This window comes from Ovis canadensis, chromosome 24 (genome assembly GCF_042477335.2).
Source record: "Ovis canadensis isolate MfBH-ARS-UI-01 breed Bighorn chromosome 24, ARS-UI_OviCan_v2, whole genome shotgun sequence".
NCBI classification, from domain to species: Eukaryota; Metazoa; Chordata; class Mammalia; order Artiodactyla; family Bovidae; genus Ovis; species Ovis canadensis.
In genome coordinates, this window is record NC_091268.1 from 15,937,064 (window position 1) to 15,962,844 (window position 25,781).

Sequence of the window (25,781 nt, forward strand, 5' to 3'; positions counted from 1 at the left end):
TCCTGCACGGGCCGCCTGGGTTGCAGCCCCTCCCACGCGCACTTGGAAGGGGGAGGGGCTCCAGGCAGGAGGCCCTCCCTGGTGCCGTTTCCACGCAGGGAGTCCAGGCCAGTGCTCCAGGTGGCTTCTGGTGACACAACTGCCCCGGGAGATGGCCAGTTGGAGTCCTGATCCCAGCTGAGAGGGGCTCTGTCCCTCCTCAGGCCCAGATCAAAGGGACACAGGCAGGAAGATCACCTTGTCCTTTATTCAAGTCAGTTGGCCCAGTCAGTCCACGGAAGAAGCCTGAGCACGTGGCAGCATCTCCCTCACTGGCTGGGGCAGTGACCCCGGGCCCAGGCCCTCGCTCTGGCTCCAGGTCCTGGGAGCTGGGCGTAGGCAGGGACTGGCCCTGCAGGACCCTAGGATGGGGGATGTGGCCAGGTCGCCCGGGGCCTGCATCTTGGTCTAGGCAGGTGTCCAGCTCCACGTGCCAACCCCCGTTCTCCTGCATGTGGAGCTGGGGCAGTGCGGTCCTCCACCATGCCTTGTGGGTGGTGCCAGCTGGGCCTTGGGGTGCCCCCATACAGCAGCCACAGGAGGCCTGCGGGCAGGGCCATAGCCAGTGGCAGGTACCCCAGGTGGGCTGGTGGGCTGCCTGCAGGTAGGACACGGAGGGAGCACCTTCAGTCCAGCTGGGAGCTCCCAGGCTGCCCTGCGTCCCAGGCTCAGGGCCCACGCCTCCCACTGTCCCTGAGGGTGGGGAAGAGCAGTGAGGACCCCGAGGTAGGGCCGCTCTTCTGGGCCCCAATGGGGACCTCAGAGCTTCCCCATCCTCCACTTCCTGCTGCTCAGCAGGTTTGGGGAGGTGACTGTCTTCACTAACTCAGCAGGCAATGCAGGGCTAAGTCAGTGTCACCCACGTGTCACCCAAGGAGGCAGATGGGAAGCATCGCCAGCAGGGAATGAGACTGGGTGAAAGAGAAACCAGTAGCGGGTGTCGGGTTGTGGGGGCGGGCACACAAAGCAGAGGGGGAATGGCCCACTCCAGGGGGAGGGTGGGTGCAGGGTACCCGAGCTGGGGGCGGCGCTCCCAGGCCCTTCTGAGGTAGGGGCTTGATGGCGCGTCCAGAGGCTGGTGCTGGGCGTCCCAGTGGTCGAGTGGGCAGAGCTGGTGGGGCCGGTGGGGTCCGTGTCCAGGCCCAGCTCGCTCAGGGCTGACCGATTGAGGCTGCGGAGCCAGGAGCTGATGATGGGGTGGCTCCGAGCCTTCTGCAGGTCCCCCACGTTCGGACCCAGCAGCGTCGTCACGTTGCCCACGCTCAGGCTCTGCGGGGGGCAGCGAAGGGCGGAGGAGGGAAGGGGCTGGGTCAGCGCTTGGCCGAGGCGGGGGTGGCAAGACCCTGCGAAACGCCTTGGAGAAGTGACCTGGGGCCCACACTGCACACCTCAGACCTCGGGGTGTTGGGGCCTGCAGACCGTGACCTAAGGCTCCCCAACTCCCTCTGACGGGTAGCCCCCACCCACCTGCAGCACTCGGGGGTTCAGGTTGGTGAAGGTGTCGATGTCCATGGAGACGTTAGCCTGGGCCAGGTGCCGCAGCTCCTCCACCGGGGCGCCGCCTAGGGGCGGGGCAGCGATGAGGGGCGGTGCCTCGAGGGGCGGGGCTTCCGGGAGGCGGGCCCCACGCCCGCCCGGGTCTCACCGAGATAGGGGCGCATGAAGCGGTAGTAGGTGTCCGTGGTGCTGGCGCTGGCGAATGCCTCGCGGGCCTTGTCAAAGAGCACGTTCTTGCGGGTCTGAGGGCAGGAGGAGATGTCCAGGGCCCCGGCCAGCCTGAGGGAGGGGGCGCGGCTCGTGGGCAGGCCACGGGCCCTCCACCTGGGGACACCGGCCCCGCCCTGTCACCCCGAACCGCGGTTTTCCCCTTGCCCTCGGTCCTGGGATCCGCAATGTGGACGCAGGGGCACCAAGAACCTCACAGTGTGAGGTTTTGGTCTCTGATTTGGAGATAGGGTCTTTCCTGGTTGTACACATAATCAGATTAAGATGCTGTCACCCTGACTTAGTTCTTCAGTCTCTGCGTCGTGTTGGGCTCTTGGCGACCCCATGGACTGCAGCACGCCAGGCTCCCCAGTCCTTCACCATCTCCCAGAGTTTGCTCAGACTCATGTCCATCAAGTCGGTGATGCCATCTAACCATCTCATCCTCTGTCGTCCTCTTCTGCCCTCAACCTTTCCCAGGATCAGGATTTTTTCCAGTGAGTCGGCACACAGACTTAGGGTGGGCCCTAAATTAATGACTGGTGTCCGAAGAAGGGAATGCATGCACAGGGAGGCAGAGACGGGTGATAGGGCCCCCGAAGCTGGGAGAGGAGGAAGGAGCCTCCCCTTCAGGTCTCAGAGGGAGCACGGCCCTTCTGACGACTGGATCTCAGATTTCCAGTCTCCAGACTACGAGAGGACACGATTCTGTTGCTTTCAGTCACTCTGCTTGTAAACCTTTGTCACTGCGGCCATGGGAAACTGGTGACCTCGGAAGGCCTGGCCTGGGCCCCCACTTGGGCCTGCCTTGGCTGAGGAGTGCAGCTGCCTCTGAGGTGGGGGCAGGGGCGGGAACTCTGACGGGGGCTCACTGGAACTCTGAGGTGGGGCTCACCGGAACTCTGAGGAGGGGCTCACCGGAACTCTGAGGGCCGGATGGCCTGGATCTGCCGGGGGCTCATCCAGCAGAGACGAGAGCCCCCAATGGCCACGAGCAGCGCGCCCGTGACGGTGCCGTTGTGGTCCAGGAACTTCTGCAGGATGGCCTGCAGGCAAGGTTGGGGTCAGCAAGGCCAGGGTCAGCGAGCGTCTCCCACCCACCACACGCCTACCCTCCCTCACCTCGGTCTGGTTCTCCAGGGCCCCATCTGGGGCCAGCAGGGTCACGACCGTGTCCTTGGACGTGACGCGCCACTGCCCGATCTCCGAGAGGGAGTAGAGGTAGACCAGGGAGGGGATGAGCCGCAGCTGCTCCTCAGGGACTCCGCCTGGGTAGACCTGCAGGAGGGCGGCAGGTGGTGGTCAGGCCACACCACGCCCCCCACCCCCTCCCACCACCAGGCCCTGACACACCCTAGCTAGCTTAGCTTTGACGACTTGCTGGCACTCGGCGGGCAGTGGGTGCTGCAGCAGGGGGTCCAGGTTGGCCCTGAGCACACGGCTGCCCAGGCAGGACTCGAGCTGCCCGCAGTCATAGCGCATCAGGAAGAGGTCGTCGTGCAGGGTGGCTGCAGTGATGTTGCCACGGACGCAGGGTCTCCCTGTGGTACGGTGGGGTGTGGGTGTTTAGGACCTTGCTGGTCAGCCTCTGCCTGAGCTGACCACCACTGCTGACTTTGGGCCCCACTTCACTCCTAACCTTGACTCTTTCCAAGCTTGACTCCTAGCCAAAAACTTGGCTAAGACCAGGCTGAGTCAACCCTGACCTTGATCTCAATGCCCAAACCAGCCCCACCAGGCTCTGACCACTGCCCCCCGCCAGGACGGAGGCTCTGGTCAAGCTCAGGAGGTCCAGGGAGAGGGTGCCATGCCACTGGGGCCCCCACTGCAGGATGAGAAACCGGAGCAGAGGGGGACGCAGCATCCTTAGGCCATGGTGGCCACACTGACCTGTATCCCGCTTGGATGGTGAGGACACTGCCTTGGACTTGGCCTCGAGGAAGCTGGTAACAAAGCGCCTGGCATCATGCTGCCTGAGCTGCCCTGCCCGGCACGCGGCCACTATGCTGCGGAAGAAGTCCAGGCCCACGGCCTGGCGGGCGGGCCTGGAGAGTCCACACCCTGGGGAGGGCCACTTGTTCCCTTTTCCTTCCCCTCAGACAGAAACTCCATGACGGGGAAGGACTGGGGACACCACTTGGGTATCAGAGTGGCTAGAGGCCAGCCCTCAGGTCTAGACAGGCTGGTGGAACGTTGGCTGGATCCCCTTTCCCCCGCATCACCCCGCCTGGGGCATTGCCCTACCTCCCGCAGCTGCATCCACAGCCCAGGGCTGATGTATGAGGCCAGGTGTCCCAGAGCCCGCAGCCCCTCCAGGTTCCAGGAGCCGGGGGGCCTGGTGTGCAAAGGGGGCTCCGAGTCGGGTCCTGAGCAGCGCTGGGACCCCTCAGGCCACTTGCCCTCCCCAAGTGCTGTTCCCAGGGCCCGCCCAGTGGACACTTCCACCCCAGGCCCCTAGGTACCCCATGGACTGCAGGGTAATTGTGGGGCGTGAGCTGGGTTGGACTTGGAGGTCAGTGGGGCTGTGAACATCAACCCCCAGGCTGCCTCTTCTCTCATCTGCAGGAGGGGAGGCCTAGGCAGAAGGGAGGGGCCCCCACCTACCCGAGGACGGTCCTGCCGCTGGCCAGCAGCCTGTTGAGGGCAGCCTGCTGGGCAGCTGTGAGCTGGGGACAGTGCTGCAGATTCTGCAGCACGTGGGGGTCTGCAGCCACGATGCTGGAGGCGTCCATGTCACACACCAGGACCCCGAGGAGCAGCAGGTCGGAGGCGCTGAGCCTTGGCCGGGGCCCTCCCTGCAGGATAGCAGGTCAGCACGAGCCTGGTCCCACAGCCCATCACCCGGCCGGCCGGCCCACAGCGCCTACCAGGCAGGCCAGGGCCCTGTGCCGCAGGGCGGCCCTCTGGTCGGGCAGATTGGCCAGCAGCTCTGTGTCTCCCTGGGCGGCACGGCGGATGAAGGCCCGGCAGTCCGCTTCCTTCACCTGTGTCAGGCTGCGGAAAGGTTGGGGGGCCGTGGGTAGAGCCGACGGGGGTGCCTCTGAGTGATGGAGGTGCCCCCGGGAGCCTGCTCAGCCCACATGGCTGGGTGCTGGGTGGGGAAGGGCACTCACTTATAGAAGAGCAGCAGGTCGGGGGGGTGGAGCTCGAAGTCGCCCTGGAGGCCTTGTTGGGCGGCCAGGTTGGCCAGGCAGCTGAGCTGGGCAGGGCGGGCGGCGTGTCACTCGCTGCGTGGCATGGGCTCTCCTGGGCCCTCCGCTCTGACTGGGACCTCCCTGGAGCCCCCGCTCAACTCTCAGCCCTGTCCTGTGTCCACCGACCCCTTCTCCTGCCTGGCAGCTCTCTGTCGCTTGACTTCCTGTCTGCCTCTTCCTGCATCCACCTCCAGGTGAGAACAGGACAGGGAACACCAGCCCAGACCCCGTCCCATCCGGTGTCGGGCCCTACCATGGTGGCTCACTAAGGGTCCACTTACCCAATCCACCCCGCCTGGACATCTTGTCCCGTTCCCCTCAGGTCATGTCAAATGCATTACTGATTTTGTATCAATTTTATAATAAGACTGTCGGTACAGTGGCCATCGCACTCTAGAACTACCCTGCGTCCTGATGCCACAATCCTGGCCTTGTGCTGCCCGGGCCCCCTGCTAGGGGGCGCCTCCCTTCCTGCCTGTCCCTGGGGCCCTTCTCCAGGGAGTCCACCCCTGCCCTTGACCCCCAAGCAGTCTTGGCAGTGGCCGCCGCTGACCTGCCAGGCTCTGAGGAGGACGTGTTGCGTTGCCATCCTCCTGATGAGAGCTGCAAGTTGGTCGTGGGACAGCTGGCCGGCTGGCTGGCACCAGAAACCTTGCAGGAGGGAGGCGCTGGCACTGGGCAGAAAGGAGGCTGATGGTGAGGGGCAGAGGGAGTCAGGGCCCTAGACTGCAGCCTTCGGGATGGAGGTCATACTCTCAACTTGGGGTGAGGGTGAGAGATGCAAGAGGTGTGGACGCCCCCCACACTGCCAAGGGCACCCTTGTGGTGCCAAGGCTCCAAGCTATGAACAGGGCTTAGAAGGAGCCCTGTCCAGAGACTTCTCTGGTGGTCTGGTGGCTAAGACGCCACACTCCCAGCACAGGGGGCCTGGGTTCAGTTCCTGGTGGAGCCAGGTTCCGTATGCTGCAACTAAGGGCTTGTATGCCACAACAAAAGATCCCGTGTGTGCAGTGAAGACTGAATAGTCTGCATGTTGCAAATAAAACCCAGCACAGCCAAATAAATTAAAAAAAAAAAAAAACATTAAAAGAAAAGTGACCCCTGTCCTGACTCTGGGTCTGAGGCCCGGTACCAGGAGCCCAGTTCTGGGGCTTAGGGCTCCGAGGCCCCAAGATGGCTGAGGGTTGAGAGGGCAACTGGTGGGTGCCCACAGCCAGGCCGTCCTCGTGGTGTGACTCTAAGAAGACCCATGCACCAGCGAGGGTCAGGTCTCACAAGACCACAGCCAGGGCTCGAGTGGTCCAGCTGAGCCTGCAGCCCTGCCTGGTGGTTCAGTTGATTGGTCCATTGATGGGGGCAGACCAGTGACTTCCAGCCCCCACCAAGAGACCCCCTAGATGGGTCTCAGTTTGGGGTCTGAGAGGGCAACCAGGTTCAGGGTGGAGAGAAGGAAACTGAGAGGCCTCAGGACAGGAAGTGACTGTCTCCAGGCCGAGGAGGGGAGCCTGTCCCAGCCGTGTGGGTGCGACTCCGCTGCAGGACCCCAGAGGCCCAGAGCCATCTCCAGCGAGTGACCTGGGCCACCGGGGCCAGGCCTCTGTGTCAGAGCCCTGCTCGGCCATGCCCGCACGTCCTGAGCAGACCCTGGAGGTGGTCCCTCCTTCTCACTCCCACCCAGGGAGTCTGCTGCAGGAAACCTGATTGTGGACGTGGGGCCTGCACTCACCTGGCCCACAGGTCGGCCCTGCTGGCATCCAGGCCTCCCTGGGAGGCGCCCTCGGCCTGGGGGTGAGAGCAGTGGGCAGTGAGTGACACCAGGAGGGCGAGGCCCATGCTCACCAGGGCATCTGGAACAGAACAGGCCACGCACATGTGTGTGGGAGCATCCCGTGTGGGTCCGCTAGGGCCCTGCACCCCGGGTGGGCTTGTGACTGCCCCTGATGCTGGGGAGCGCCACCTGGGGAGCTGGGCACCTATGCGCCGGCCTGGCCCCGAGCCTGCTGGCCACCTCTGACCAGGCAGGCATGTGTGGCAGTGTGTCCACCATCTGGTGCCGTGCGCGTGTGCACCTCGTACCTGTGTGGTGGTGTAGCCACACGTGTGGTGGGGTGTACATGTCGGTGGTGGCCTTCGTGCCCACACAGTATATCTGTGTGTCTGCTGGTGAGGCAGTGTACACACGTGTGATGGTGTGTATGTGCGTGTGATGATGTGTACACAGTTGTGAGAGTGTCTATGCTCGCGTGTGGCGGTGTGCATACACGTGTGTGGTGGTGTGTATGCGACGATGTGTACACGTGTGCGTGACAGAGTGTATGCACGTGTGGCTGGTGGCATGTGACTGTCAGGAAGCACACGCGCACCCCTGTGATGGCCTGCACACAGGCCCAGCGGTGTCCACAGGAGCGCACCTTCTCCCTGCACCCCTACAGTTCTGCCCTCATACTCTGAGCCCCGAGACCCCGAAGCAGGGGACAGGGGTCACCTCCTCCTGCTCCTCAATTGGTCAGTCTTTCCCGGCCGTGGCCCCCTTGTCCCTGCCTTGGCCCCACGGCCCAGTGCCCTATCTGTGCCGCCCCCTTTGCTCCCCTGACCCCCAGTGGTGGGCCCAGGGCAGGACCCCAGGTAGAGGCTCAGGAGGGGGGAGTGTGGTTCTGCCACCCCTGGGAGCCAGCCAAGGGCGCTGCCCCCCAAGAAGGGGAGGGAGAGTCGTCTGACCTGCTCTGGGGCCCATGGCTGTGTGGTGTCCACTGGTTGTTCTGGCAGGAAGGCAGCGGGGTCACAGGCAGTGGGTCCAGGTCAAGCTGGACAGGAGATGGAAGGTGGTGAGGCCGGGGGAAGGGGTTGCAGAGGGGAGGTCACCACCCAGGGTCACACGGGGCCGGGGACCTCGAATCTTGGGCTGCAGCTGTGTCTCAGGCACAACCCACAAACAGTGAATCTCTGAAACAAAAGGGAGCAGTGGGGCTGTGGGGGAGCCAGGCCAGATTCTAGGGCCTTTCTTATTGCAGGTCAGGCTCAGGGGACCCGTGGGCTCGGCTGCCGTGTCTCCCATGAACAAATTTCTCGACAGCTTTGGGGGGTGGGGTGGGTGGTGGACCTCCAGGATCCAGTGAGTGCCTGCAGCAGCTGGGAGAGGCCTGGTGGCCCCGACCTCCCCTGGTGCCACCCAGCTTCACCCCACACCGGGCGCCCAGGGAGCCCCTTTCCCTTCCCAGATCTCGGACGCCCAGTGTGACCTGGCCATGGGCACAACCCATGCTGCAGCCTGCTGGGCGCCCTGGCCATGGTGGAGGCCAAAACAGGCCTGCAGTGGGGGCAACAGCAGGGAGCCTGGTCCTCATTGCCCGTCCCCGGGCCATGGGCATGCGCGGGCTGCTGGCTTGGGGTACCTGCGGGCCGCTGGGCTCTGCACGAAGATGGGGAGGTAATCACCTCCCACATGGGGGCAAGATGGAGGCTCAGAGGGGCTCAGCTACCTGCCTGGGGCTGCAAGGAGGCCCGACTCACAGCTGGGCCCCTGTGTGTCCGTTGGGTGGTGGCTCTCACCCCTCCCTGCCCCTCACCTGAGCACTAAGAAAGCCGTCTGTCCTGGAGGGAGGCTGCTCGGTGTCCAGACGGCAGGCGTTGGACGCAGGGATGCTGTGGACTCCAGACCCGGAGTCCCAGCCCACTTGGAGTCAGCCCCTGCAACTGAGCCTCGGAGTGCGGGGGTGGTGCAAGGTGGGAGTGCCAGTGTCTCCGCTCACCTCCATGACCCGCTCAGCACCCTGCCCTGCCGGCCACCCACTCTGGCAGCGACGCCCTCCAGGCAGATGTGTAGAGGAGGGGGTGGGGCTATACCAGGTGACGCTGCCTTGTCAGCCCCTGGGGGCCCCAGGTACAGCAGGCACCTGCTCCCCAGCCCCACGGGAGAAGGAGGCTTAGCTCACAGTTGGCGGAGGTCCAGCACACATCCCTCCCCACTCAGGGGGGCCTGGCTCAGCCATGATCTTGCCCTGAGGGTCGCGCGTGCATCTGTACATGTGCGCGCCTGCACTTGGCGCGTGTGCTGGCATCCATGTGTGAGCACACTTGCATGTCTATGTGCCCCCAGGAGCACACACATCTACACGCACACATGTGCAGGAGGTGCGTGAGTGTCCCCAGCAGGGATCTCAGGCACACGTGGCCCTACTGCGGCACCTGGGTTGAGCGACATGTGTGGTGTGTTTCTGTTCTCTGGGTACTGGAGCAGAGCTTCCCACGCGTGTGCACACGTGTGTGTGCTGTGGGGCAAGGAGAGTGTGCAGGCGGCCTTGATGGGAGGACCATGCCAGTCACACGTGCCTCGTGCCCAGCCTCCAGCTTTCACATCTGCCTCCGCCTGGCAGGGCCAGCTCACCCAGGGGCAGGTGCCCATCCAGCCAGCCACATACAAGCTGAGGCGCTGACCCTGGGGGACTGATGGTTGGAGGGACCAGCTGAGGGCCACTCCCCGGCCCCTAGAAGGTCAGCCACAGCATCGACAGCTGGAGGGCACCCAGAGCCGGTGGAGACAGTCCCTCCCTCCTGAAAGCTGTCCGGTGAGTCCCTGTCCAGCTGGCCCAACAGTGACACCTGGAGTCTGTAGGTGGTGGGGTTCGGGGGGTGGACCCCATGGGAGGTGGGCAGTCTCACTCTGGGCCCCAGCACTGACCCCCCGAGGCTGGCCAGTCAGTTCTCAAGCGCTCAGTCGTCACTTGGTGATGGGGCTCCACCCACCCAAGAGCCCAGGCCGGGTGGAGGACACTCCCTACAGGGCAGGGAGTACAGGAGGAAGACGCTCGCTACCCGACTTGGGCTCAGCCTCCAGGGCACCCCAGGCCCCGGGTGGACGGATGCCCACAGCAACACAGCAAATGCTGAGCTGTAGAGAGGCCCTCCGTCCCCAGCTTTGCCACATGCTGCTCACGGGATCTGCTCCCGCCAGCCCACTTTACAGACGGGGAGACTGAGGCCCGCCTGGCCAGTCAGGTGAGCGGGAGCGGGATCGGGCCCTGCGGCCGGGGTGGGCTCCTGAGCTGCCAGCATCGTGCCCCCTGGAGCGTGACCACTGTGCGCTGCCCACAGCAGGCTGTGGGGGGCAGGTGGGCGGGCGGACCCCGTGTCTGGGCTCTGAGGCCTTAGCCCAGGCACCAGTGGTGGGGGGCAGGCTACCCATAGGGAGCAGGGTGAGATCTGGCCCTGAGGGCTCTCAGAGGGGATGGGGGGGCTCGCGAGGGGGAGAAGCTAGGCTATGGGGCATCCCCAGGGCAGCTGGTATCCGTGGGCCCTACCACCCTCCTACCTTGCTTCACTGCCCTCTGTGGCCGCCTAGCTGTCCAGCCCAGCCCTCTTCCCATCTGTCTTGTCGCTTGCTCTGCAGGCTCAGCCCCTGGGCCCTGAGCAGGCTTGTGCTCTGCGGTGGTCCTGTGTGCCCTTGGCTTTCCCCCAGGCCCTCCCCACCAATAGGTCCCACCCTGCCGCCCAGCAGTCAAGGTTGGCCCCAGGCCCCAGCCTGGCTGACCTCCCAGGCACCTCAGCACTAAGCAGGTCCTGGAGCCTGGCACGTGGCGGCGGTGGCTGTGTGCCCCCGTCCCTGTGGTGAGGTGGTGGGGGTGGGGGCAGACTCCTGGCTCCAGAAGGGAGCGGGTGGGGTAGCCTTTGGCCCTCTGGCCTCACCAGCAGCTTCCTGGGACCCGAGGGTGGCAGACAGCGGTGCCGCTGGCCCGCTGGAGAAAAACGATTCTCTGTCCTGGCGCGGGAAATGCCCTCGTGAGTTCAGGACCTGTGCTCCAGGGAGACATAACGGAGCCCTGCCTGCCCCACGGTGCCCAGTTGCTGGGGCACAAAGACAGAGACCTGGCCACTCCTTAGGGTGCTCTGGGGTGCCCGGCCTGAGCTGGGCAGGGAGGCCACCAGCAAGGGAAGCTGTCAGGATGGTCCTGCCGCAGCCGCAGCCCCCGTGGGCCCAGACCCTCTGGCAGGTGCCAGCAGCTGGGAAGCAACAAGTTGTGTCTGAGGGACTTCCAAAGTCCACTGCAGGCCCAGCACAGGTTGTGAGGGGCCAAGGGCAGCAGTGACCCCTGTGGTGGCAGCAGGCATGATGGCTGAGCTGTGCCCAGGAGGCGTCACGGGTGCAGCCGCGAAGGGGCCTGGGGAGGGCCCGGAAGCCTGCACTAGGTGGTCTCATGGCGAGTCCTTCAGGGACCACCCTTCACCCTCCATGCAGACACTTACCATCAGGGGCTGCGGGTGGAGCCTGCACTGGGGGTGAGGGGCTCAGGGGAGCCAGGCTGACATGGCCCCTGAGGCTCCGCAGGGGGCCGAGGAGGGGAGGAAACAGGTAAGTTGGTGGGTTAGGGTGGGGGCGGCAGGTGGCGGGGAGAGGAGGGCAGAGGAGGAAGGCAGTGGGAGGGAGGTGGAGGGGCCGTTCTGGTGAGGACAGAGGGGCTGGGAGTGCAGGGCAGGGAGGCTACCCTGCCCCACTCCAAGTTGACAGAGGCTGGTGCTGGCCCGCCGCGGTAACCATCTGTCTGTGCGGGCTGTTGCCCTGTGGACCCCCCCAGTGCTGTTAGGGATGAGGGGATGGAGGCACAGGGAGCAGGGGCGGGGTCTCAGAGACCTTTTGGGCAGGCAGCTGCCTCTGGCTCCACCCTGGCTGAGCTCTCGCTGTGATCATGGGTTGAACCCAGGAGCCTCACAACAGGGCCTGTCTGCTTTAGCCAGCGGAGAGGAGGGGCCTTGCCTGGGTGGGCACAGTGATGTGTTGTGTGACTGCTAACTGCCTGGAGGCCCATGCACACGACCCCCCCGGCCCCCGTCCTCCACCCTGTGGCATTCTGAGATGTTGGAATTCCCAAGGTTGGCACTGTCTGGGCAGCAGCTCTGTGGGGAGCCCTGGCAGATGCTCTGATGCTTTTGCTAGGGGCCTGGGGGTTCTCCGGGGATGCGGCTGACCCAGCTTCTGTGCTCAGCCCCCAGAGCAGGGCTGCAGGCTGTTCTCTGCATGTGGGGGGTGGGCAGGTCAGCAGCCAGGACCACAGGGTCCATCCAGGCTCCTGCTGCGGACCTAGGGCAAAGGTCTGCCCCGTGCAGGGGTGGGGGTGGGGGACCAGGCCCCCTGAAGCCCCCACATCAGGCACATTCACAGCCACTTGCAGGTTCTCACTGAGCATTTATTCTCCATCTTCAGAGCCCAGCTGGGCCTGCAGCTGGGCCGTGTTGTTGGGATGGACGGACTGCCTGGCTCCCCTGGCTCCAGGCGGAGGTCCTGCCTGGGGACTGTCAGGCAGGCGGTGGAGGCAGCGGCTGCAACTAGGGGCCTGGAAGACCCCATGGGGCAATGCTCAGGGCAGGCCTGCAGGAATGACACGTGGTGGGGGTTGGGGGGGCTGATGGCACGTGTGTGGCCCACACCCACTTCCACGCGAGACGCTCAGTATGTGAGTGGGGGGGCCAGAATCTGGCAAAAGCGAAGGCACAAGGTAGGACCAGCCTGGTGCAGGGGGCAGGGGTCAGGGTGTCGAGGTCTGCAGACGGAGGACCCTGCGGGCACGGAGGTCCAGGCAGAGCAGTATGCAGCAGAGTACTCTGGGGGGTGGGCGAGGGGGCCAGAAGGAGCCCACCTGAGGCTGGCCCAGGTCCTGGCTCTGCCTCTTGCACGTTGACCCCAATCATGTCTACAAGTCAGTCCCTGGAGCTGAGGCTCTAGAACCAGGGAGGCGCTGTTGAGGCCATTTGGAGAGCAGTGTGGGGATGGAGGCCAGCGTGGGTCTTGCAGCCCAAGAGTCCTGTCCTCTGTGATCACAGCTGCCCAGCTCTAGGCCTGGCCGCGGCACGGACTGTCCAGGGCTCTGACCAGCAGCCCGGCCCTGCAGGGTCCCAGCCTGCTGTTCCCCTCCTAGCATGATGCTCTCAGTTGTCTGGCTCCAGCGTCCACTCCGACAGCCATTGCAGGCAGGAGGCCCGCTGCACCTCTGTCTCGGGGGGTGGGGGGGGCCGGCCTGGCCCAGGTAGGGGCATGCAGGGGCTGCAGGGCCCGGGGCCTCCTTCTGAAGGGTCAGGGTCTGGGGTGGCCCGCAGGACCTGGACGAGCTCGTCCAGTGGCTGCAGCAGGGTATGAGGGCTCCAGCAGGCGTCGAGGGAGGGCACGAAGGGGTCGGGCGTGCAGGCCTCCACGCACTCGGCGCTTGTGGGGATGCGCAGGTAGAAGGCGTGCAGCATCATACGGAATGGCTGGTCCTCCTGGCCCAAGGCCTGGCCGTAGGTCAGGTCCCCCACGATGGGGTGGCCACGGGCACTGCAGTGCACGCGCAGCTGGTGCGTCCGGCCTTTGGGGAGGAGAGGGGGCCAGTCAGGTGGGAGCACGACCCCGTGCCCACCCCAAACCCATTCACATCAGGCTCAAGTGCTGTCCTTGGAGCTTCATGCAGCCCCTGGGGATGTCAGACCTCCCTGTGCTTTGTGCCACAAAGTCAGAGCTCAAAACAGAAGCAATTTCTGGGACACTGCTGGTGAAGGCAGGGCCAAAGCAGCGCCCAGTCAGCTGAGAACCCGGACCAGAGAGACCTTGTGTGGGGCAAGAGGCTGAAAACTCTGAGGTTGCATGGGGAGCAGGAACGAGCCTGGTCAGCATGCTGGGGGCTCCTGGGCAGGTTCTTCCCCTGCAGGATGGGGACACTGTGGTACCCTGTGCCAGGAGAGGCCAAGGCAGGACATCGTCAGCAGGGAGCAGGGGCCCTGGGCACACATCCGGGACACACCTGTGAGGGGCTGCAGCAGCACTTTGGAGACTGGGTCACCTGCATACAGCCCGTGTTCCAGGACCACCAGCTCTGTGAGGCTTGGTTTTGGGTTCTCACAACCTGAGGGGAGTGAGGCAAGCTCAGAGAGATGGCTGGGCCAGCTCTGGGGCTGAGTCCACTGCAGCCCAGTCACATGCCCTGGTTGCCCCAGCTCATCCAGGGTCCCCACTGGACGGCTGTGTCCCTGGCCCCTCCACGCCCTGCCCTCCGTACCCTGTGTGCCTTCAATGCACATGGTGTGGGTTCGGCCTTCTGTGCTGTTCTTGCCAATGGCGTAGCTGATGGTCATCCGGCTCTCCTGGACATGCCCCCGCACCTGCCAGGCAGGGGGTCACATGCTGCTCATGGGGTCACCCGCCACTGCCGGGAAGCCCACCTGACATCCACAGCCTACCAAACTGGACGGAGGGTCAGAGGCTCCTGCCCCAAGGACCAGCCCGACCTTACCAGAGCCAGATAAGCCTTGGTGACTCGCCGGTCCTTGAAGCACCTGTATGCACTGCCTGCGGCCGCCTTATTCAGAGCCACACAGAGTGCTCCGCTGGTGGAGAAGTCCAGTTGGTGGCAGAACCTAGAATGGGGCAGAGACTCAGTGGTGGCTGGCTTGGGGGCTGCTTCCCCCCGGTGGAGGCCACTGTGGGTACCTGAACCCATAGTAGGTGTCGGGGTCGGCCAGCTCCGGGAATCGGTGCCGCAGCTGCTTCTGGAGGGTCAGTGTCTCCCGCCAGGCTTTGCTGTCGATGCGTACGTCCCAGTGCTTGTTCACCACCAGGAAGTCACGGCTCCGGTACAGGACACACAGGTTCTCCATGCTGCCTGGCTCCATGGTGGCTGCAATGCGGGGCAAGTGCGTGGAGCGGGGTTATGGGCTGCCCAGCCCGCATCACACCCCTGCTCCCCGTCGGTCTGAAGCCACTGACGCTGTCAGGCAAGCTTGTAGACCGACTGTGTGCCTGCACTCCCAACCTCTGAGTGGGATGAGCAGGGCGTCTACTGGTTGGGGGGTCTGGCTAGGAGCAGGCAAGCTAGTGGTGCCCTGAGTTCTGGCTGTGGGCCGGTCCTGCCCAGACCCGGGCCTGGGGGGATAAGCAGTCCTGCCCTCCAGCCCGCTCCCACGGATTCTTCCCGAGGCGGGCCACAGACACGTGATAGTGGCCTTTTCCTGAGGGGGGCGGGTACAGAGGAGGAGACCGGGCCCTCTCTCGCCCACGCAGACTCCCCCTGCTCTGGCTCCCCTCCGCGGAACTCTCGCCTCTCGCGTCTCATGGACACCGACAGAGGGGTGCCTGGGGGACTCCCGCTGCAAATCCTTCCCGCGCCCCTGCCCACTCTGGGATCGACCTGCAGCTGGGCTGCGCCGTCCGGGCTTCCGATGCCGCGGCCTGTCCCTGGTTCCCGCACTTGCGTCCCGCGCCTCGTGGCCCAGTGGTCCCGGAGCAATAATTCAGACCACAGAGGTGCGCCTGGCCGGGTCCGGCCTGCGGTCTCAGCCCCGCCCACGTCCCGCCCACGGCACGAACGGGCGGTCCTACTGACCAATGGAGAGCGCCCGGGTCCCGGGGCTCCCCCTCTGGCGTCAGGGCTCGGCCCCGCCCAGCGTGCGCACGCAACCCAGCCCACTCCCCGCCCCTCCTCCTGGCCAATGGAGAGCGCCGCCGGGCACGCCGGCCGTTGATTGGTGGCGCCGGTTCGCTGGGGGCGGGAGCGGCGCGCGGGGCGCGGGAGGTTCGGAGCCGGGTCCGGCGGTACGGCCCGCAGCCATGGAGGACTACGAGCTGGAGCTGTACGGCGTCGAGGACGATTTCGACAACCAATTCGCGGCCGAGCTCGAGGTGCTGGCCGAGCTGGAAGGTAGGCGCGAGTATCGCCGCGGCCTCGTCCTAGGTAGCTCGAAGGAAACCTGGCCCTCCCGGGGAGTCCAGGAGGACTGCTCCGAGGGCCGCGCAGGGGAGAGGCCGCAACCCCCTTGGAGAGAGCACGGCCTTGCAGCGGCGCCGGCCGCGGGGGCTGTGGCTGTGTGTGCAGGCGAGCTGCCCTGGATGACTGCTGTGGGCCTTCCTTCCGCAGGGACAGCCGCCCTGTCGCCTTCCAGGGACCCTCGGCCCACTGTGGGCCGGCCCCGCCTGACGTTCGAGGAGGCAATTGCTGGAGGGGATGCTGCCATTCACTGCTCCCCAGGCGGACCTCCAAGGAACAGCAAGGGCAGTGTCAGGAAGAGGCATCTGGCTCCTGACATCCAGGGTGACAGATCCCTGCCCCCTAGTACGTTTTTCGGGCCTAGAGTATAGGGGTGGGGTGCGAGGCTGGGGAAGTCCCTCTATTCCTTCCATGTGTCTCCCCAGCTCCCCACATCAAACGGTCCAGACTGCAGGCTGTCAGGAGACTGAACTTTAGGTCGGAGGAGATGGAAGAGATGACGCCACCTGACTCCCCGACACTGGACATCACTCCCCCACCAAGTCCTGAGATACCTGATGAGCTGTGGGGCGAGGGGTGTGTAACTTGGGGCAGAGGCGTCTCCGGGGGCCTTGGAAGGATCCCATTCCTCTAACAAGGTCTTGGGGCCTGGGGCAGGGCTGGGTCCATGGCTCTTCCTGGAGGATCCCCATAACAATACTGGTTCCTTCCCAGGCCCTTAGACTCCGGGGCTGAGGCGAGTCTCGCTCAGGCCTCACTAGCCACCCGCAATCCTGTTTTGCGGCGGCCCCCAGTCTTGGAAGACTACGTCAATGTGACCTCCACGGGTGGCGACCGGGCCTTTCTGGTGCTTCGGGCTGACCCAGTGGGCACTGGGGTGCAGGTGGGTGCCTTGCAGCCACGAGCCGGTCCATGGACATCATATGCTCACTCTGACTCCGTGCACCCTTCTAGAGGTCCACCCTGCCTCTGGTCTTGCATTCAGGAAGGCCACCTTCTTTCTCCTCCTCCTGCTCCATCTTTTCTCCCCTCTTTCTTCTCTTTTTTTTTTTTCACCTTTTCCTTCATCCTCCTCCTTAGATCTGCTGCCATCCCAGTGACCCCTTGGGGTCCATGGCGAGAAGGGGCTCCTTGTGGCTGTGGATGCTGGGGAATGCCACATGGATCCCTGAGCACCGTTGGGAGGGAGCTGTGGCAACCCCATAACTAGAAGGGAGTGACTGCTGCCTGCTTTCCCTCACAGAGCCCTTTCCGTGACACCAGGTGGCGTGGCCGTGGCCAGCTGGACCTGCTGGGCATGCCCTTCGCCTCCCTGAAGGAGAAGGTCGACAGCGAGGTGGGGGCTGCTGGGGTTGGCTGGGGGGGAAGGAGTGGCTCCTGGGTGACTGGTGGCTGAGCTGTTTTGATTTAATTTGCACAGCGGCGGCAGCGACTGCTAGAAGAAGCCCAGCGGCTCTCAGACACGCTGTGCAGGTGACACGGGGGGCTCTCCACACCAGGATCCTCGCTAGTCCTTGGACTGCTGACCCCTAGTGTGCATTCCAGGGGGGTAGTCCCTGCATGGGGTTAAGGCCCAGTGGCTCAAGGCATGATGCTCTCCAGTCTCAGGTCACAGGAGATGGAGGAGGAGACCCAGCCCTCAGGGGCGCCTGAGGAGGAGCCAGCTGACAGCCAAGATGCCTCCCAGCATTGCCTCTGGGTGGATGAGTTTGCACCGCAGCGCTATACGGAGCTGCTCAGTGATGACGTGAGACCTTGTTCTTGCTCAGATGTGACTGGCTTCTTTGTTGCTGAGAGAGAAGAACTCAGGGCCTAGTAGGTCCCTGTGTTGCCAGCCCACAGGGGTGTCAGGATTTAGGGGAAGGATTTGATTAGCTTTGTTGGATTGTGTTGGTAGATGGAGAAACTGAAGCCAGTTTGGGCCTTTCACTGGTCTCTCAGCCTCAGAGTCCCTGCATGTGTCTCTGGGCTTTTAAGAGTAGAGTGACATGAGGGGCAGGCATGAGGAGACCCCCCCTCACCCAGGCCAGGCCTCTCTTTTTCCAGTTCACTAACCGCTGCCTCCTCAAGTGGCTGAAGCTGTGGGACCTAGTGGTGTTTGGCCGAGAGAAGCCTGTCCGGAAGCCTAGGCCCAGTGCAGAACCGACCCGTGGTGGCAAGGAGGCCACAACTTCCAGCAAGTGGAAAAGCCACGAACAAGTGCTCGAGGAGATGCTGGAGGCTGAGCTGGACCCAAGTGGGCGGCCCCGGCAGAAGGTGAGTGCACCTGACTGCTCTGCACACATGTCTAATGGCTGTATTCTGGGTGGCTGGAGCCTTTGCAGCCTTTGGGGGCCGTGAGGCACATTTACGGCCCCCGAGGCTATGGTGATGTCAGTATCTTGGTGTGGTGTCAGCAATTTGAGCTAGGACTCGAGTCCTTTCTTCTAATGACTTAGACAAAGTCAGCACTACTTGAAGGGCCCTGCACCTTCCCACAGTGATTACACTGGAACGTGGGTGGGTTTCAGGTGTCAGCCATGTCAGTAATAGCTGTGTCTGTGTCAGATCTCAATATCACTCAGCTGAGATGAGGCTTTACTCTGTACCACGAGCAGGCTGGGGCTTGTTCTCCTTTGGTGATAAAGGCAGGGCAGGGCAACATCCCCTGGCACCGCACTTCGTGGGATGGGATTTTGTCTCTGGCAGTTGGGCCAGGGACTCCCAAAGTCTGTGAGGCGGTGTGGGTTGCAGCACATTTTCTTCTGTCCTGGCTGCAGGTGGCACTGCTGTGTGGGCCGCCAGGGCTGGGCAAGACCACCCTGGCCCACGTGATTGCGCGGCACGCTGGGTACTGCGTGGTAGAGATGAATGCGAGGTGAGTGGGGGAAGGCTGGGCCTCCCTCTGTCCTAACGTGTCTGGTCGACTGGGATACAGCCCTGAATGCCTGGTTTGGAGGTGGGGCCTGGTGTCCCAGGTGCATGGCGGTGGCATGGTCCACACATCTCGGGGCTCCTGGGACTTGGCGTGGTGTCAGGGGGTGGCCTTGTGTAGTATCTTTGAGTGGTAGGTGTGGTGGCTCTGCCCTGAGGGACCGTCTGTCTGGGGACACTGGCTACACTGACAGCTGCTCCCGGGCCTCCTGGTTCCAGTGATGACCGCAGCCCTGAAGCCTTCCGCACGCGCATCGAGGCGGCCACGCAGATGGAGTCTGTCCTGGGTGCTGGTGGGAGACCCAACTGCCTGGTCATCGACGAGATCGATGGGGCCCCCACGGTGGGCCTCCTGGGTAGGCCAGCAGGTGGGCTGGTCATCCTGCAGTGGGGGGCTGTGTCTCACTGCCATCTCCATGTCCCCCCAGGCCGCCATTAACGTTCTCCTGAGTGTCTTAGATCGCAAGGGCCCACAGCAGGCAGGGCCAGGAGGCCCATCTGTGCCCACAGGTGGGGGGCGGCGGCGCCGGGCAGAGGGGGGGCTCCTGATGAGACCCATTATCTGCATCTGCAACGACCCGTGAGTGGACGGCGGGGCCTCGGCTAGGGAGGGTCTTCTGTCGGGTGGGCGGGGTCTCTGCCGGGTGGGCGGGGTCTCCACTCAGGCTTGTCCCTCTCTTCCCGCTTCCTTCGCTGCGGGACTCAGGCAGCGCCCTGGCCAGGGGCGGCTCACTGTGCATGCCCTGCTTCTGCAGGTTCGCGCCCTCTCTCCGGCAGCTGAAGCAGCAGGCCCTCTTGCTACATTTCCCGCCCACGCTGCCCTCCAGGCTCACGCAGCGGCTCCAGGAGGTCTGTGACGGTTGTCCTGCCTCCGCCATCCGCCTGTGGCCCCCCAGCTGCTCCCAGGACATTGGGTGGAGGTCCTGGGCCAGTTTGTTCTCTGGTTGTGGGTGGTTCTAAGGCACAACCGAGCTCCTTCCGCAGGGCTCTTCAGCCTTTGCTCCCCGTCGGATAGGAGCTGTTTCTAGGGAGGTGGTGGCTGCAGGGCAGGGCGCAGGGCACGCTCATCCTCCCACCTCTCTGCAGATCTCCCTGCGGCAGGGCATGCGGGCTGACCCCGGTGCACTGGCGGCCCTCTGCGAGAAAACGGACAACGACATCCGCGCCTGCATCAACGCCCTGCAGGTGGGCAGGTGGCTCTGGGGCGGGGGACGGGGTGGCCAGCGCCCCCTCCACGCCTCCCCTGTGTCCATTTCCTGCTGGAGCTGGGGTCAGCCATCCTCACCCCCCCTGACCCCATGTCCAGTTCCTGCACAGGCGGGGCCAGCGGGAACTGAGCGTTCAGGCCGTTCAGAGCACGCGCATTGGCCTGAAGGATCAGCGGAAGGGGCTCTTTTCTGTGTGGCAGGAGGTCTTCCAGCTGCCCCGGGCCCAGAGGTAGGCAGGCCAGCCTTGGCCTGGAAGGTCCACGGTACCGTCGCCCTGGGAAGCCAGCCTGCTCTGCCTTTGCTGACGGAGCCGTGGCACCTCGCCCTCCTGTGGGACCTTAGGGTGCCCTAAACACGCACAAGCCGGTGCTGCTGGGAGGACAAGGGTGGGTAGGGCTGGGTCTGGGTGACGGGGCAGGGGCTCCACTTCAGCCTCAGCTCCCCCTGCAGGCGCCGCGTGGGTCAGGACTCAACCCTGCCCACTCACATGCTCCTGCTCGGGGACCGGCTCTCAGGCTCGGGGCCCCTTGCTGCCGAGGCGCCCCTAACTACAGCCGCGCAGCGTTTCTACCACATCTTGCACGTGGCCGCCTCTGCAGGCGAGCACGAGAAGATGGTCCAGGTAACCGTGCAGCCTCCAGGCTCGTGGGGGTCGGGGGGCAGGAGGCCCGGTTCTGGCCACATTTTTTGACCCAGCCAGCAACTGACGGACATGCACGCTTCAGTGGTGCTGAGCCCAAGGAGAAACTGGTGGACCCGGTGCTTGGGAGGCCTCTGGAGGGAGCAGGGTCAGGCAGGAAGGGGGACGGCCGGCGGGGGTTGTCTGGTGGGATCTCTGTGTCTGCCCTTGGGGAAGTAGCTAAAGGGCCCGGCAGTGGCAGGAGGGGCTGGATTCCGGATGTGCAGGTGGGGTGGAAAGCAAGTGGCAGGCCCCTCTACCCCCACCCCCGGGAAGCCTGGTGTAAGCTGCCTTCCTGGGTAAGCAGCTTTGGATTAGCAGCTGGGGATCCTTGCAAATCTGGAAAACCGCTGTGTGGAGGGCAGCGTGGTGGCCGGAGGGGAGGGACTCCCACGTGGAACGTGCGTAGGGGCTCTGTGCCCTTGACCCTGGTGGACAGAGTTTCCCCCTCCTTTAGGGGGTGACTGGGTCAGATGAGTGGGGGCAGCAGGCTAGGCCTTTCTGGCCCCCTCCTGGCCCTGTGGCCACTCGCTGAGGCTTACAGGCTGGTCAGAGGGGAAGGTTCCCCCAGGGTGGTGCTTGTGGTATGGGTGGGCGCCATGAGGCTGGAGGGCCTCAGGGACTGGCCCGTCCACCTGCCTGCAGGGCCTGTTTGACAATTTCCTGCGGCTGAGGCTGCGGGACTCCAGCCTGGGCGCCGTGTGCACTGCCCTCGACTGGCTGGCCTTCGACGACCTGCTGGGCCGGGCCGCCCTCCACGGCCAGAGCTTCCAGCTGATGCGCTACCTGCCCTTCCTGCTCCCGGCCTTCCACCTGCTCTTCGCTTCCAGCCACGTGCCACGGATCACCTTCCCCAGTAGCCAGCAGGAGGTACGGCCTGTGCCCTACCCGGGGCCAGGGTCTAGCCCCGGGGTCCTGGGTGACTTGGTCCTGGTCTGCCCTCCACCCCAGGCCCAGAATCGCATGAACCAGACACAGAACCTGATCCAGACGCTGGTGTCAGGCATCACGCCAGCCACCCGCAGCCGGGCTGCGCCTCAGGCACTCATCCTAGACACCCTCTGTCTGCTCCTGGACATCCTTGCGCCCAAGCTGCGCCCAGTGAGTGCCTGGCCTGGCAGTGCCGGGCCTGGGAGGGGTGTGCCTCCTGGGGCGGGGTGGGGCCTGGCCACACTCAGTGCCCTGCTGGTCCACAGGTGAGCACACAGCTGTACAGCGCCCGAGAGAAGCAGCAGCTGGCCAGTCTGGTAGGCACCATGCTCGCATACAGCCTCACGTACCGCCAGGACCGCACACCCGACGGGCAGTACGTCTACAGGCTGGAGCCGTGAGTCTGCGCAGCACCTGGGCTGGGGGTGCTGGGCTCCAGGTGCCACAGCGATTGCTCGGCCAGAGTCTGAAGGCATGGTGTGAGCCTCAGGCCTCTTGTTGAAGGCTGAGGGGGTCAGGTCTAGCTCATTCCTTGCCCTGTACGCGGAGTCCCTCGATGCCCACAGGAGCTGCCCCCGAGGGCCCTCGAGCTCCCCAGGGCTCCGTTCCTCTGTCCTGAGAGGGTCGTGGGTGGAGCGCCGGCACTAGTGGGGGCCGGATGCAGGCCTCGGGCGGTAATGACGCTCGTTCCCATGCGCTCAGCCCAGCCTGAGCCCAGGCCCTGCTCTGTGGTGGCAGTTCCTCCCTGGGCAGCCCTCCCCCTGCCCACGTGTGGTGGGGGAAACTGCGGCTCAGGGTGGGAATGCCCCTGCTGCTGTGGAGCTGGGGCACAGCAGGGCCAGGCCTGGACCCCGTCCTGCACGCTTGCGTCTGGCAGGTGGGGCCAGAGGTGGTAAGTAGCTCGTGGCCTGTCCCTGCTAACCAGGTGTCCCGGGGCCTGCCCTGCCCCGCTCACCCCAAGAGCAGGAACGTGGAGGAGGTTTGCCGCTTTCCTGAGCTGCCTGCCCGCAAGCCCCTCACCTACCAAGCCAAGCAGCTCATTGCCCGCGAGGTGGAAGTGGAGAAGATGCGGCGGGTGGAGGCCTCGGCTCGGGCCGGAGACAGCCCCCAGGTGAGCCTCTCCAGGCCCTGGGCAGAGCAGGGCCCTCGGAGAGGACGGGGTCCCGCCGTGGCCCTACCCAGTCAACTGCCGCTGTCTGTGACCTGCAGGTGGGTGGGGGCCCCGGGGGTCCCCCGGGGGGCTCGGGGGAGAAGGAGCTGCGGCCACCTGCCCCGTGCAACCACAAGCAGCGGCTGGAGTGTGTCCTGAAGAGAGCCGCCCTGGAGGAACAGGTAGGGGCTGACATACCAGTGGGAAGCCATGGGGCGGCGCTGGGGGGGCCTGGGCAGGCGACTTTGCAGTGGGCTGGTTCTAAGTCCCGGAGTCCAGCTCCCTGCTGCTCAGCATGATGGCTCTGCCTGGGCCCGGTTCCCACCTGGGCAGGGTGCTGGCACCTCCTGACCTTGGCAGGGAAGAGGTGAGTGTGAGCGTGGTGGAGGGTGCATGCCGAGAGGCTCAGCAGGAGGGGGCCATGGCCTCTGAGCCCTTTCCCCAGGTAGGGCTAGTCCGCTGGAGCTCAGTCCCCGTGAACCTGACCAGCCTGTCTCCTTCAGCCCGAGAGGGACTTCTTCGGTCGCGTGGTTGTCAAGAGAGCAGCAGCCCCGAGTGCAGGTGTGTGTGGAGGGGTGGGCGGTGGAGGGGCTGGCTGGAGTCAGGTGGAAGAGTGACTGTGTGACCCCCGCAGGGCACGAGGCCCCTGAGACTGACACGGCCGAGCGGCGCGTGGGCACTGCAGTGGGCAGGAGCGACGTGTGGTTCCGCTTCAAGGAGGGCGTGTCCAATGCCGTGCGGCGCAGCCTGTACATCAGGGACCTGCTCTAGGGGGCGTGGCGAGCCCCTGGGGCTTGAGCGGCCGCCCTGGGCTGTGTTGGACACCCCGCCCCATGCTGGACGTCCCCAGGGCATACGGCGGACACCCTAGTCCATGTTGGACACTCTGGGGTCACGCCAGACACCCTGGACTACACCAGACATCCCCTGATACACACTGGCTACCTAAGTGTTGCTTTCTCTCCTAGAAAGTGTACAAAAGCACCAGCATTCTCGCAAAGTCTTTATAAAACTCACACCTTTACAGAGGCGTCCACTTTACAGGGAGGCATGAGTCTGGGCTGCGGGGCCTCACAGGATGGCGCACTTGCCCTTCTCCACCCACGGGTTGTTCTTCATCAGGTCGGGGTTCAGGAAGGGGTCCTTGGGAATCCCTTCCTCGATCCACTTGAGGAGCCTGTGGGTGGGGAGGGTGGGTGAGCACGTGGGCTCCTGGCCCCCGGAGTGCTGCCTGGCGGCAGTGCGTGGGGGTGTGGTCTTGGCTCATACAAATGAGCACAGGGCAGGGAAATGAGACACAAATCTTGCCAGCCTGGGGGGTGTGGCCGCGGCTCCGAAGGGTGTCCTGGAGACTCACTCGGGGATGGTCTTGGACGACATCTCCCTCTTGAAAGCCAACTGGTACTTGAGGCTCTCGACCTCCTTCTTCATCTGAGGCACGTCCCACTCCTCCATGGCGTCGGGGGCTTCGGAAGTGGCCAGCCTGGGGCTGGGGAGTATGGGGCAAGCCACAGAGCTGGGGGCTGCCAGCCTGGAGTCACCCTCCTGATGCACCCTCCCCCTGGTGAGCACCCCCCACAGAAAGGGACACCCGCTCACTGCCTGGGGAGTCCCCACGGCCTCTGCCACCTACCGGGGAACAGGGCTGGGGCTGAGGCTACAGTAATCAGGCCCCATGTTCCTGCCCCCCACCTCCCATGGGGCTCATTAACTGCCAAGAAAACTTTCCATGCTTAGCTCTGCACCCCTACCTGCCATCGAAGCCTCACCAAGGCTGGGCCTCTGGGTTGGAGAGGGGAGGGGCAGTGTCCTGCCACCAGCAGGACAGGTCAGGTCCCTGACCGACCAAGTGCAGGACTCATTATTTCCCATCCAGGTAGCAGAAGACCTTTGTGTCAGGGGCGGGGCATGCGCACACACCCCTCCCCCTGCTTTGCACAGGCAAAGCCCACCCCAGGGCAGGTTAATCCAGGGGCCAGGAGGGTGGGGCTGCTATTTGCATCTCTGCCCAGGAGGTGGGCTGGGGCACGTGCCTGGGGTCTTGAAGTCACTGGCTGCCCAGCTGGTGCAGGACTCGGGCCCCTGCAGCCTCCTGCTGGCTGCCTTGCACCTCCTCCAACTTGCCTGAGTGCCGGGCTGCCCGGCAGAGCACAGGTTCAGACTCCAGACCCGCCAGCAAGTGAAGGGAGCCAAGGCGGCTCCTTGCCTCCCCCTGCTCCAGCCCACCTGGGGGCCCAGGGAGCCCCTTGCTGTCCCCCAACCCCCGCCCCACCACTGAAGCTGGGAACCAGGGGGCTGGCTTCCTTGACCTGGGAAGTGTGGGCAGGGGGCTGCCAGGAGTGTGACACTGCCTACTTCAGGGTGCGGAAAGGACTCCTGGGAGGGTTTACTAGGAGGGCGTGAGACCGGGGAAGTAGAGGGGCTCTGGGGGGTAGCCAGTGGGGGCGAGCAGGGGCTTCCTCCCAGAGACCCCAAGTTCCAGCACCCCACCCAGCGGCGCAGGTTCTCAGTGTCACGTGGGGGTGTCCCCCACCCCCAGCTAGCGGGGCGGCAGCTGGGTCTGCAGCCCCCGAGCCCGTGCCTGCCGTGCACCCCTGGCCTCGGTGCACAGCGCTCCCTCACTCAGCAGGACGCGGTTCCCCTCGCAGCCAGCCGGTGGATGGAGGCTTCCTCTCCCCCGGTCTGGCCGGCCCCTTGGGACAGGAGGACGCCCGAAGACGGACAGGCAAGGGCACCTCAGGGGTTGGGGGCGTCCAGGTCAGCCCAGTGCGACCTGGGCAGGCCCCAGAGTCTGCTCAGCACAGGGGCAAGCTCACCAGACCTACCTTGGACGGCGACTGCGAGGACAGAGATGACGAGGGCCACGGGATGGTGAGGACGAGTGATGGGCGAGCGAGCCGGGCAGAGCCTGGGCAGGTGCCCCGCCCACCCCGCCACCTGGGCCAGGCCCGGGCACGCCCCCACTCTCTGCCCGCCCTCCTGGGGGGCTGGGCTGACCCTGGGGAGCTGGCTTCACCAGGCACACACTGCCAGCCTTTGCGGGGTGGGAGGTGCAGCTGGGAGCAGTGTAGGCTCAGCTCTGGCCCTGGGTGAGGTGTCCTCCCACTGGGCTGGGTGGGCTCACAGGCTGCCACATGGTGCAGAACCCAAGACCATCAGCCAATAGATCGCACCCCAGCCCCTGGTGCTCATGGGCTGGAGTCTCTAGGCTGGGATGCCGCCCCCCACCCCCACCCCAGC

General features: G+C 64.8%; 4 protein-coding genes across 6 annotated transcripts; 1 reads left to right on the forward strand and 3 right to left on the reverse strand.

The window, feature by feature from the left end:
* Positions 1–228: 228 nt before the first annotated feature.
* LOC138429731 (mesothelin-like protein) lies at positions 229–7,053 on the reverse strand. The gene is made up of 15 exons (XM_069571457.1): positions 7,014–7,053; positions 6,664–6,784; positions 5,491–5,611; positions 4,857–4,942; positions 4,611–4,737; positions 4,348–4,538; positions 3,988–4,078; positions 3,634–3,775; positions 3,097–3,284; positions 2,866–3,021; positions 2,662–2,789; positions 1,685–1,815; positions 1,507–1,601; positions 1,053–1,308; positions 229–637 (listed from the first exon to the last, which is right to left on the reverse strand). The coding sequence occupies exons 1-15, from the start codon at positions 7,051–7,053 to the stop codon at positions 402–404; spliced, it is 2,109 nt and encodes a 702-aa protein (XP_069427558.1). The 3' UTR covers positions 229–401.
* Positions 7,054–12,094: 5,041 nt separating this feature from the next.
* RPUSD1 (RNA pseudouridine synthase domain containing 1) lies at positions 12,095–15,339 on the reverse strand. 2 transcript variants are annotated; one of them, XM_069571487.1, is made up of 6 exons: positions 15,086–15,339; positions 14,389–14,575; positions 14,192–14,315; positions 13,958–14,060; positions 13,703–13,804; positions 12,095–13,270 (listed from the first exon to the last, which is right to left on the reverse strand). In XM_069571487.1, the coding sequence occupies exons 2-6, from the start codon at positions 14,568–14,570 to the stop codon at positions 12,855–12,857; spliced, it is 927 nt and encodes a 308-aa protein (XP_069427588.1). In that variant the 5' UTR covers positions 14,571–14,575; positions 15,086–15,339; the 3' UTR covers positions 12,095–12,854. The 2 variants fall into 2 exon arrangements, with proteins under 2 accessions (XP_069427588.1, XP_069427589.1); XM_069571488.1 differs by lacking the exon at positions 15,086–15,339 and having other exon boundaries at positions 14,389–14,648.
* A 98-nt stretch (positions 15,340–15,437) lies between these two features.
* On the forward strand, positions 15,438–23,565 carry CHTF18 (chromosome transmission fidelity factor 18). 2 transcript variants are annotated; one of them, XM_069571485.1, is made up of 22 exons: positions 15,438–15,595; positions 15,812–16,006; positions 16,087–16,237; positions 16,376–16,544; positions 16,905–16,997; positions 17,082–17,134; positions 17,264–17,408; positions 17,708–17,917; positions 18,421–18,518; positions 18,794–18,917; positions 19,003–19,154; positions 19,330–19,423; positions 19,661–19,759; positions 19,881–20,011; positions 20,233–20,404; positions 21,107–21,331; positions 21,413–21,562; positions 21,658–21,788; positions 22,358–22,502; positions 22,601–22,723; positions 23,045–23,102; positions 23,176–23,565. In XM_069571485.1, the coding sequence occupies exons 1-22, from the start codon at positions 15,505–15,507 to the stop codon at positions 23,310–23,312; spliced, it is 2,946 nt and encodes a 981-aa protein (XP_069427586.1). In that variant the 5' UTR covers positions 15,438–15,504; the 3' UTR covers positions 23,313–23,565. The 2 variants fall into 2 exon arrangements, with proteins under 2 accessions (XP_069427586.1, XP_069427587.1); XM_069571486.1 differs by having other exon boundaries at positions 15,812–15,985.
* GNG13 (G protein subunit gamma 13) lies at positions 23,540–25,433 on the reverse strand. The gene is made up of 3 exons (XM_069571489.1): positions 25,367–25,433; positions 23,899–24,030; positions 23,540–23,718 (listed from the first exon to the last, which is right to left on the reverse strand). The coding sequence occupies exons 2-3, from the start codon at positions 23,994–23,996 to the stop codon at positions 23,613–23,615; spliced, it is 204 nt and encodes a 67-aa protein (XP_069427590.1). The 5' UTR covers positions 23,997–24,030; positions 25,367–25,433; the 3' UTR covers positions 23,540–23,612.
* Between the last annotated feature and the right edge of the window lie 348 nt (positions 25,434–25,781).

What these genes read in the sequence shown, in the direction of transcription:
- LOC138429731 (XM_069571457.1), bottom strand. Translation starts at nt 7,053, where the DNA reads ATGTACACCCCACCACACGTGTGGCTACACCACCACACAG. An exon ending in TCCTCCTCAGAGCCTGGCAG is followed by an intron (nt 4,943 to 5,490) that starts GTCAGCGGCGGC and finishes CGCCCTGCCCAG; the next exon opens with CTCAGCTGCCTGGCCAACCT. An exon ending in CCCTGGAGAACCAGACCGAG is followed by an intron (nt 2,790 to 2,865) that starts GTGAGGGAGGGT and finishes CCTTGCCTGCAG; the next exon opens with GCCATCCTGCAGAAGTTCCT.
- RPUSD1 (XM_069571487.1), bottom strand. Translation starts at nt 14,570, where the DNA reads ATGGAGCCAGGCAGCATGGAGAACCTGTGTGTCCTGTACCGGAGCCGT. An exon ending in GACACCTACTATGGGTTCAG is followed by an intron (nt 14,316 to 14,388) that starts GTACCCACAGTG and finishes GCCCCATTCTAG; the next exon opens with GTTCTGCCACCAACTGGACT. An exon ending in GTGCATTGAAGGCACACAGG is followed by an intron (nt 13,805 to 13,957) that starts GTACGGAGGGCA and finishes CACTCCCCTCAG; the next exon opens with GTTGTGAGAACCCAAAACCA.
- CHTF18 (XM_069571485.1), top strand. Translation starts at nt 15,505, where the DNA reads ATGGAGGACTACGAGCTGGAGCTGTACGGCGTCGAGGACGATTTCGAC. An exon ending in GTGGGCGGCCCCGGCAGAAG is followed by an intron (nt 17,918 to 18,420) that starts GTGAGTGCACCT and finishes TCCTGGCTGCAG; the next exon opens with GTGGCACTGCTGTGTGGGCC. An exon ending in GGGCCGGAGACAGCCCCCAG is followed by an intron (nt 22,503 to 22,600) that starts GTGAGCCTCTCC and finishes TGTGACCTGCAG; the next exon opens with GTGGGTGGGGGCCCCGGGGG.
- GNG13 (XM_069571489.1), bottom strand. Translation starts at nt 23,996, where the DNA reads ATGGAGGAGTGGGACGTGCCTCAGATGAAGAAGGAGGTCGAGAGCCTC. An exon ending in TCGTCCAAGACCATCCCCGA is followed by an intron (nt 23,719 to 23,898) that starts GTGAGTCTCCAG and finishes CCCCACCCACAG; the next exon opens with GCTCCTCAAGTGGATCGAGG.